Genomic DNA, 9,458 nt, shown 5'->3' with positions numbered 1-9,458 from the left:
GACAGTCATCCCTGCCTTCGTCCCCTGCTCGCCCAGCTAACCTGATTTAACTCTAGTCAAGCATGGGCAGATGGCAAAGCATGGGTGGACTTCGACACGCGGCTGGCCCGCATGGAGGCTACCATGATCGAGACGGCGTCGGCTGTGGCCCGCATGGAGGCCACCATGAATGAGACGGCCTCGACTTTCCAGAGCCTGTTGCCTCGTGCCTACGGCGCAATGCAGAACCTGATCGACATTACCATTTTGTTTGACGAGAACATGGAGAAGCTGAAGCAGTCCTTGGGCTTGTTCACGCGAGGCATTGTCGAGCATTTCTTTGGGGACGCGACCTTGACTGACGCGGAGACGTTCGCTTCATGTGATCCCTAGCCCTTGCAGCCAGGACGGCCAGGACACGGGAGGCCGTCTCAGGGAGGGGCTGCGGATAGACCAACGGGTGGGTTGAGGCGTTGCTAGCCAGGCTGGGTAGGCCACCTAAGTTGATATTGAGCTTCTCGCATTGAACCCCCACAATCGTGATGGGCGCTCCATGATTGGTCTGTGATTCGAACGGTGATGAACTTGTGATGAGCCAATGGCCAGCGATCTGCCATTGTGTCACCCTGTGGCCCCCCAACGCACTCGTTGGTGCGAACACGGACAGGGTGGGCACAACGGCGGACGACGTCCTCGTAGTCCTTGCCGGCTGTTGGACGCTTGAGCTCCCCCGAGCCTTTGACACACGACGTCAGGGTCAACTGTCCTCCCACTTCAATGTCTGTCCTTTCGGCGCACTCACGCGATGCTCGCGAAAACGCTGTTGTTTGTCTTGACTTTGGTCCTCTCATGCTTAGTTCGCGTCATCCAGAAGAGCAGGCCGGAGTGGATTGCTATCGTGCTTCTTGCATCTTCGAAATGACACTGCGATCGATTCCCGAGAGCGAAAGATCGCTTTCGAGCGGCTCATCAGGCTACAAGCCGACTACCTACGAAGGGTTCGACCGATCACCGCATGCGCGTCGTTGGAAGAGACGTCGAGCCAGTCGAGGAGACCAGGTCGATAGGGGAACGTTAAGAAGGGATCAACCGGAGTCATCTGATGACGAGTTGACACCCAATCCGCCGGATACCCCAACCCCGATGGAAACGCGATCACGGAGGAGAAGAAGACAGGAAACTAAATCTAATCAGGACGCTACGTCCCGACAACCACGAGGAGGCGGTGAGAAAGGCCGGGCATACTGCACACAGAAATGCCTACTGGGGCTGGTTAGGAGTGGTTTCCTTGACAGAGACTGCCCCAACATAGCGCTCCACACCGGACACGATCGCCATGACCGCAATGAACGCCGTTTCCGTGCCCGAAAACGTGCTTCTACCCACGCACCTCACCCGGTCAACCATACAGAATGGCTTCAACTTCTCCGAAAGCAACTAGAGCAATCACTGGACGACGGAATCAGGCCGCTATACGTGAGTGGCGCCCGCGGTGTTCTCTTCCAGGTGACCATGATTGCGTACGGCTACACATTCGTCGGCAAGGGAACGGTGCAGGCCTTCATCCGCGACCTCGAGCATGAGGCTGCCGTCTACGAGCGCCTCCGGTCGATTCAGGGAGCCAACGTGCCTGTGTTTTTGGGCGCCATCGACCTGCGGCCAATGAAAAAGATCTACTACTATGACCATCGGGTGTATGTGGTCCATTTGACATTTCTGTCCTGGGGAGGGCATCGCATCGACGCAAGCGGAAGCTTCGAAGGCAAGAGGAACTTACTTGAGAAGATGGCAGTGCGGTCGTTGCAAGCCGTACATGAACACGGGGTGGTCCACAACGATGTGCGGGTCGCTAACATGTTGCTGAATCTGGAAGTGAATGGAGTCATGATGATCGACTTTGAACGAGCGCAGTTGGTGCCAAACAAGAGAACGCCGAACCAGGAGGCAGTGGGTATGTACAAGAACACTGGGGATTCAAGTGTGTCGAGTCAAGGATTCTTACAAGATCTTTTGATGGCGAAGATGGCGGTCTGAGATGGGAAGCGATAAGCCGGGCTTTTTGTAATGTCGGTCACCTTGGTCGATGGGTGTTTGGCCTAGAAATCACTTGGGGCTACCGGAAGGCCTTCCTCGGTTTGCACTCGGACCCTCCGGTTGTTGAACATCACTTTCCATTCCAGAACGTACCAAAGACACGTCGGAGGCAAGTCGTCGTACGTCTGGTCTGGATCCCAGTTAGCATACGGCACAAATGGCAACGTCCTTCGGGCAGGTCGCTGGACTGGTGTCAACGCGCGGGAGGCTGGCTGATCGGAACATGATTCGTCGTCCGGTTGAGGTTGCGTCTCCTCGTCACTAGACCAATAGTGGGAGGCATCATCTCCATACATGGCTGCGACATGCACTGTTGACAAACGAGGTTGAATGTGGCGACTCGTTGTGCAAGTGTTGAGTTTGCCTTCTTTCCACGAGCTTCCATTGGCTTCAACGGCACCTTTCGCTCGTCCAATTGCGGTGGAGATATGTCAGCAAGGCTGCAAAGGCTGAGCCATCATCCACCCATTTGATTGGCAGAGTCATTCTACAACTCGACTCCTGACAGAATGCACGAGAATGCTTCTACTCTCTTCTAGGATCTCTGTGCGGTTGACATTGTCATCCCTTCTCGCCCACTTCCTTTTCACAGACGCCCGGCGGAGGCTGCGTTTACCTTGCTCTTGCCTTTCTCCTCCACACGGGATGGGCCGATTGTGCAGAATAAAGTATGTATCCGTGGAGGTTAAGAGCGTCGTGTTCATCGAGGAGAGGGTTCGTCTATTGTCGGGTTTGGGGGGGGCGGGGGTTAGCGCGACCTCCATTTATGGTGATCGGCTAGGCGCGATGTGTCCGATTGTCAGCGCGGCAAGCTTGCCCGGTAGCTGTTTTTATCGACAGAACATACCGATACGATATTCAACGGTCGCTCGCAGAGCGGCTTCAATACCATCCACGAACACCGTGACTTCTCATTGTCGTCTCCCCAGGATGACACCCCCCACCTCTCGTCCTCTCAGAACGTCGCTTGTCCCGCGTTTAGTCGCATCCAGCGTGTATTCGAGGTGGAGCAGCTTTCGCTTGCTGGGAAACTTGCTGCCATTTAGGAGACGTAGCCGCTAGCGATTGGTTATTATAAACGAAAGAAGCTTGACTTCGTGCTTGTCGATATTGGAAGGGTTGACAAGATGCTGAAATGACGACTCCCTGCGCTTCTTGACATGCCTTGTCATTCACCACTCGAAAGCTCATAGAATAGGCCGCAGGCAGGATGAAAGAGGCTAGAACGCTGAGGTATATTAGGTTGGATGGACGGGTTCGCCCATTAATTACGGCGGTTCGAGAGATGCTCGGATTGTAAAAGCCTAATTAGCGAGGCTGAAAATTACAATCCGGGAAGGTCACGTGACCCTCCGGACACCCCACACCCCACCTCGGGCAGAGTAGAGTAGAGGTAGCAAGAAATCATTACACTGTCCAAATGCCCACTACTTTTAACGACCTTTGAGTACCTCAGAGCTTCGACAATCAGGTGCAGTAAGGCCCGCTACTATCCGTACTCTTTAGTATTCATACGTCTCTTCACATCCCTCATAGCCGACTTGGTCCGTGCCCAAATTGACTTAAGTTCCTCTACGTAGACGCCGAATACGCTCTTAGCTATGTAGTATAGCAGCACAGCATGGTTTGCACCTCGGGCTGCCTCGTCCACTTCATCGGTATTGTTCCATCGTAGGCGTCATGACAGATTCTCTGGACCGACACGTCATTGGCGTCGTCTGGGTGCACCCGTCGCTGGTCCAACGTCCATTACCAGGGGATCCACATCATTGGGGAAAGACTGAAGATCCTCGTGATGTCGAGAAGCTCGTCAACTATTTCAACGACGTCGGAGCAGACAGTGTTCGATTGCGTGCCGCCGAGTTCCAGGTTTGGGGCCGCATCACGAGGGAGGCCCTGAAGCAACTCACCGCGTCTTTACAAGTGTCCGAATCTGCGCTCCGGGAGACCATTATCAACGGGAAGCATCTATATCTACGTGACGATGTTTCTATACAATGCTTCAGCAACGGTCATCTCCTGGACGTCGCGGCCACATGGTCTATCAACGAATGCTGGCCCGTTCGTCTACACTGCTTTGATCTCGGTCTGAAACCCGCCCCAGAAATCGCGCTCCTTCCTTGCTCGAGTGAGAACTGCGCGCGTAAGACAGCAGAAGTACGGCAAAACTCCGCCAGGCCAATGCAACAGCAGCCATCGCCGAGGCTTTGCTACGTTATCAATCATGCGAGTACCCTGCTGCGTTCGTAATCTTGCTTTACGTAGCTTTCTATTGTAGTGAACTCTTAGGCGCAGTCGGGCTGCCCAAACCAGGGTCACTTGCTAAACCACCCAATGGCTAGCAGTTTCTCAAACCGGAGGGACGAGATTATCCAATGCAATCTGGTCATGGCGGGCGGTGCATACCTCAATTGCCGACAGTCGCCGTGGCGGCTGTTGTCCTGTTGTGCCGTCCGACCTCCGCCAGCCTTGCGAGCGCATCTTTATCAACGAAAGACGTTTAGCAAACGAGGGCACGGTCCCGCGATGACCAGTCTGAGCCCCCCGAGCTTTATGCTTGGTGAGCCGTGGCAAATAGGCCAGCATTGTGGGTACCTAAAGGCCCATTGTTTCGTCTCCATATGTAACACCAGTGACGTCGGAGCAACGACAAGCTTAAATCGAAGGGACGGTGGAGGGAAGGAAGTTCTTTTAGGAGAGTTGAATGTCGGTGCTGTGATCGTTCCTCGCCATGTTGTCGTCCTTTCATTGTTTCTCGTAGTTCGGATATTAGCTTCCTCCCATCATCAATCGAAGAACACTTGTGATAGGTACGTTCGGAGTCAATTTACCTCATCTGCGTCATGGCATGAGTCTCTATACTCATACTTGCGTATGTTTTACAGCACCAAGAACGATATAGCAGAACCAAGGCTGAGGCTCAAAGAGGTAAAAATGGACATGAACACGATTTTACAAGAGTGCGCAGCACTGGAGTGAGTAGATGATGACTCTACGCTCGCTTCTATCCTTTTTCTGCAAACGACATATGACCTTCATGGCATGGTCGTCCCAGGAGCACCCGTCTCAACCGTCCAGGGATCTTCCAGCCGTTCTTGGAGCATAGTCAAGCTGAGCATGACTATCTTGGGAAGCCTCCTGCTGAAGGGGGTCATGTCGTCTAGGCAGAAAAGAGTAGACATGGCCGATGGAAAATGACCGTGGCAGCTTCAAGTAAGTGCTTCAGGACTTTCTAGACAAGAACAAGCAAAGCAAAGCTGAGCTGTTTCTTGGCAAGCCTAAAGTAATGGAACTCGTCACGTCATACCGACTTGAGAGATCAGCATCCGTTTTGGGCAGTTGATCCACGCCCAACAAGAGTGCACCTGGGGGGCTAGGGCAATAAAAGTCGACCAGTGTGCCCGCGAAAAGGGGCATCTTCTCACTTCCTTGTTCACTTTACTTATACTTTTCGTCACCATCTTTTCTCGCCACTTCATTTTTACTTATCGCCACTCGATATTTCTTTGAACCTGTCCTACTACGATGTCTTCGAAAAGCACGCTAGGCTTTCATGACCAAAACGATCAATTCCGTCCCCCTCGAGCTTCTTCAGACGATACAGTCGATGCAACAACCGATTCTCGCTACGAAAATGAGGGCAGTCGTGATGAACACACTTCGACCAATAGCATCCGTTCGAACGAGCACCAGGGGGTGTTCGTTTTAAAGCGCAAGCGACCCGGGCCAGATTGGTGGGACCGGTCATGCTCTCCGCGTGCGCAACGTCGACGAGTGAACGGTATCTTGGGCTCATCACTGTCCTCGCGGCCCCGACCTCTGAGTGCCGAGGTGACCGAAGGCTTGATGTCAATGACTACGCATCCGAGCCCCAACGCGAACAGCTCCAGGTCTTTACTAGATGGCAACAGTCAAGGAAGTCAAATAAATGACGGCAAAAACTCCCTGAGGCCTGTTGCGGCCTGCCCACGTCGCAGCTATAGGATAGCGGCGATCCTGAACGATGATTCAAGAGGTGAGGATACAGAACGACACGACCGGTCCCCAGACCAAAGAGATCACTCACCCAAAGAGGATGGCAATCATCTTGGACGTGCTCTTCGAGGCGGCCAACTTAAAGACGCCTCTGGAGAGCCCCAAGCCAACTATAACTTGGAGTTTCTGCCAACGGCTATCTCTACACGCCAGTATCCTTTACCATAGTCAACTCCAGGCCCTATGGGTCACCCAGCGCAGTCTGATCAAGGATCCCACAGGCCTGATCACGACTCTGCTCTGCTGGACGCGTCAGACGATCCTCCATGCTTTACTCTCTCTAGCGTCGTGGCGATACCTCGGGATAAGCGGACGACGGTTGCCTGCAAACGTTGTCGTAGGAGGAAGGTCAGTCCATTCTATACGGCCGCTCGACGCCTGGCCCCTTTTTCTACACGGCTTCTTTAACTTGAAATTAGATTCGTTGTGAAGGGCTCCAGTCTGGGAGCAAAGATGCATGTACGAGGTGCAAGAAAGCGAACATGGAGTGTATATTTGAACCAGCGTCCTCCAACAGCTTGATAGCCATTAACCTTCATCCCTTCAAGTCTGTTGGAGAACCGCTGGGGAGAACTATGTACTGGCAAAGTCCGCAGCCGCTTCCTTACAGCTCGAAAGCTTTTCGTCAAGATGCTCAACGGCCGCATTCCTTGAGCAACGGGCCATCCTTGGCTCCTGTAATCCCATACCCGCCGGCCCCTGATCGACCACTTAGCGATTCGATGCGCCGATCTCAAGAGTCAGACGAGGGAAGCAGAAGCTCTTTGCCATCACCGGTATCAACTACTGCCGGTCAGTCCTTACTGGTATCCCATGCAGCTCAGACTCTCGTACGCATCAAATGTTCGTCTCACCCCGTTTTGAAATCCCTATCCTTCGCTCAGACTTGGAACTTTCTTAGGATCGACGACCTTGATAACGTCGCTTGTGGCACTGATGGGCCATCTTCTTGTCTTTATTGTCTGAAAACCATTGGCACAAAGAAAAAACTAGCACGACATCTCCGTGAACTCCATGGAGAGGGTGGGTTTGCTCGGAGTCGGTACATCTGTTCAGAGCCTGGATGCTCTCGCAGCCAGCAAGACAACGGGTTTCCACGGCTTGAACAAGCCCAACAACATTTCCGGAACAACCATTCGTCTAAATCGCTCCCGAAACGCGAAACTGACGCAGGGCGGTACAAGAGCGGTGGAACTCGACCGGAAGCAGGGAGGATTGCAAGCCAGGACCAGTGCTAAGGGGCTGAGATTAATACCAGTAGCAGCAACGCATCGCAACTAGTATTGAAGTAGGGCCGGTGAGGGCCCTCTCTGATCAGGGCAATTCACACAGTCACTTGAGAAAAAGATAGGTGCTTGAATGTGTGGTGTAGGATTGATGATCTGCTCCTCTGAGATCCTCGCCACGAGTCTACCTAATGTCCGTTCCCCTGATCAGCCACTCCTTATCACCTTATCGCTAAGCCACACCCTTCTGCCCTGCCCGGTTTCAGTATAACGACAAAGACGGCGTCTTGCTTATCTCGGGGCAAGTAGGGACTAGATTTGACCAGAATCTCCCACTTGAGAGGTGGATGTGCAGCTTCTGACGGCTTCCGAGCCGACATTTGTCAAATCACCTGAATGGTACGTACGACGAGATGGGCTAGCCACAACGAGAAATGGACACGCGATAAGAGGTTTGTATTACACAGAGGCTGAAGATGAAAACCATCACCCCATGAGGTTTTCGCATCTTGACGAGGAGTGAGACTTTCCTCCACAAACCCGTGCAGTTTTTTCTTTCTTTTTGTTTAACTTTTTTTTATTATGGAGCATGATATCTAGTATTCGCTAGGCTGGAAGGGGTATGGACTTTCATCGCAAGCAAACTATCCTGTAGCGGTAATACGCACTCCAGCGTCAGAGCACTCCAGCGCTAGAGCGGTCAGGTAGATTTCTGTGAACGAGTACGAGCGCCGGGAAAGGCTCAGTCTCAGTACTGAATCCCTAGTTGACTTTCCGCTGTGGAGTCTGTTTGCGAATGCACCACATCCTTCGTCGAGGCGCCCCAATCGGAAACAGAGCCACCACTTATGCTGAATCGAATGATGGTTCGTCATAGAAATGTGGAAATAACCTCGGTTCCGCTCAAACCTGGGTTCTAAATATTTCACAGCTTTGCGCTCGGTGACCCTTTACTCGTAGTCAAGGTGCGATTCTGGTTAGATTCACCATGCATGGCCAAAGCCAGGACGGAGCAGAAACGCTGTTGACATTCGCAACTCCGGAATTGAATTCCAATGGGCGAGACATCCTCCCAAAAAGTGTTTACTGAGGACCTCATCGGCCTCGTCACCAGTTGTGGCTTGTCCTTAGTTGAACAGGCGTACGAAACCCCGACTCAAACTAAAGCCATGAAACGCTTTCACGCTTTGATTGGATGCTCTAATCCCTTCACAAGCAAGTATCTAGAGCCATCTAAGTGGACCGGTTTCTGTACCATCAAACCGCGTATCGAAGAGCCTCACAGCGAATGTATTTTTGAGTATAACAAGCCGGAACTCCTGCACATAGTGACTTCGCAGAGTGAACTCTCTAATGAAGAAGGCTTTGCGACGTACATTTCCCACAGAGATTGGAAAAGCGTCCACATCGTCAGTCACGAGTGGCTAAAGGAATGTCTCCGAGCCGGCAAAAGAATAGAAGAAGGGCAATTCAGATGGGAGCTGCCGGCGCGGATGGAAGATCCTGAATACAACTATTTACCCACCGCCGATTTAAAAGGTCAAAGAGTACTAAAACTTCTAGTCAAGACTAGAAGCATACAAGTGAAACTTGCCGCTCGCTGCAGCGGCTTTTCGTTCTTTCGTCCGCACCACCGTCCAAGCTCAGCGAGCTAGAGCGACTGAATCAGTTGTATTGGTATCCAATGAGACCCATCGATTCCAACTCTTATTACCAAGTGCAGCACGTAGTCAAAGCTAGATGAATGCGATGTTCCGTGGTTGTCTTTTGTCTGGTCTACGCATGGCCTTCAACTTTGGAGGCTCTCGTGATTTCGATGATATCCGCACACTGATCTGGGATGCGGGTCGTGAAAGATTGAGGCTTCATGATAAGGAAGAAGGAATAGCAACGCCACCGTTTCAGCGTCGCTGTTTTGGTCCTTTTACTTGCGTCTGGGATAGTTCCTAGTCCGGTACACATGTTTCATCTGTTCCTCGCGCCTGAGTGTCCGAGTGCGCCGGCATCGTGTAGAGTGGCATGCTAATGACCTGGCTTTTTAACTAACCACTGTGAGCGCCCAAACTGGCTCTGAGCATGTCTGCATTTCAATGAGCTTTCTTTGCAGGGTCTTGCTTGGTTGAA

At 52.3% G+C, this 9,458-nt stretch overlaps 3 protein-coding genes across 3 annotated transcripts; all 3 read left to right on the top strand.

The window, feature by feature from the left end:
* Positions 1-111: 111 nt before the first annotated feature.
* Positions 112-2,251, top strand: VDBG_08998 (conserved hypothetical protein; the record flags this gene model as incomplete). Its single annotated transcript, XM_003000457.1, has 3 exons — positions 112-278; positions 373-439; positions 679-2,251. The coding sequence occupies 3 exons, from the start codon at positions 112-114 to the stop codon at positions 2,011-2,013; spliced, it is 1,569 nt and encodes a 522-aa protein (XP_003000503.1).
* A 3,251-nt stretch (positions 2,252-5,502) lies between these two features.
* Positions 5,503-6,762, top strand: VDBG_08997 (hypothetical protein; the record flags this gene model as incomplete). Its single annotated transcript, XM_003000456.1, has 2 exons — positions 5,503-6,456; positions 6,657-6,762. The coding sequence occupies 2 exons, from the start codon at positions 6,077-6,079 to the stop codon at positions 6,760-6,762; spliced, it is 486 nt and encodes a 161-aa protein (XP_003000502.1).
* Positions 6,763-6,949: 187 nt separating this feature from the next.
* VDBG_08996 (predicted protein) lies at positions 6,950-7,346 on the top strand (the record flags this gene model as incomplete). The annotated part of the gene is made up of 2 exons (XM_003000455.1): positions 6,950-6,951; positions 7,010-7,346. Coding segments are annotated over 2 exons (339 nt in total).
* Positions 7,347-9,458: the final 2,112 nt, after the last annotated feature.

The sequence above is a fragment of the Verticillium alfalfae genome, genomic scaffold (genome assembly GCF_000150825.1).
Source record: "Verticillium alfalfae VaMs.102 supercont1.14 genomic scaffold, whole genome shotgun sequence".
Taxonomy (NCBI): domain Eukaryota; kingdom Fungi; phylum Ascomycota; class Sordariomycetes; order Glomerellales; family Plectosphaerellaceae; genus Verticillium; species Verticillium alfalfae.
The sequence above is the reverse complement of the archived record's forward strand: the minus strand, read 5'-3'. Positions and strand labels throughout refer to the sequence as shown.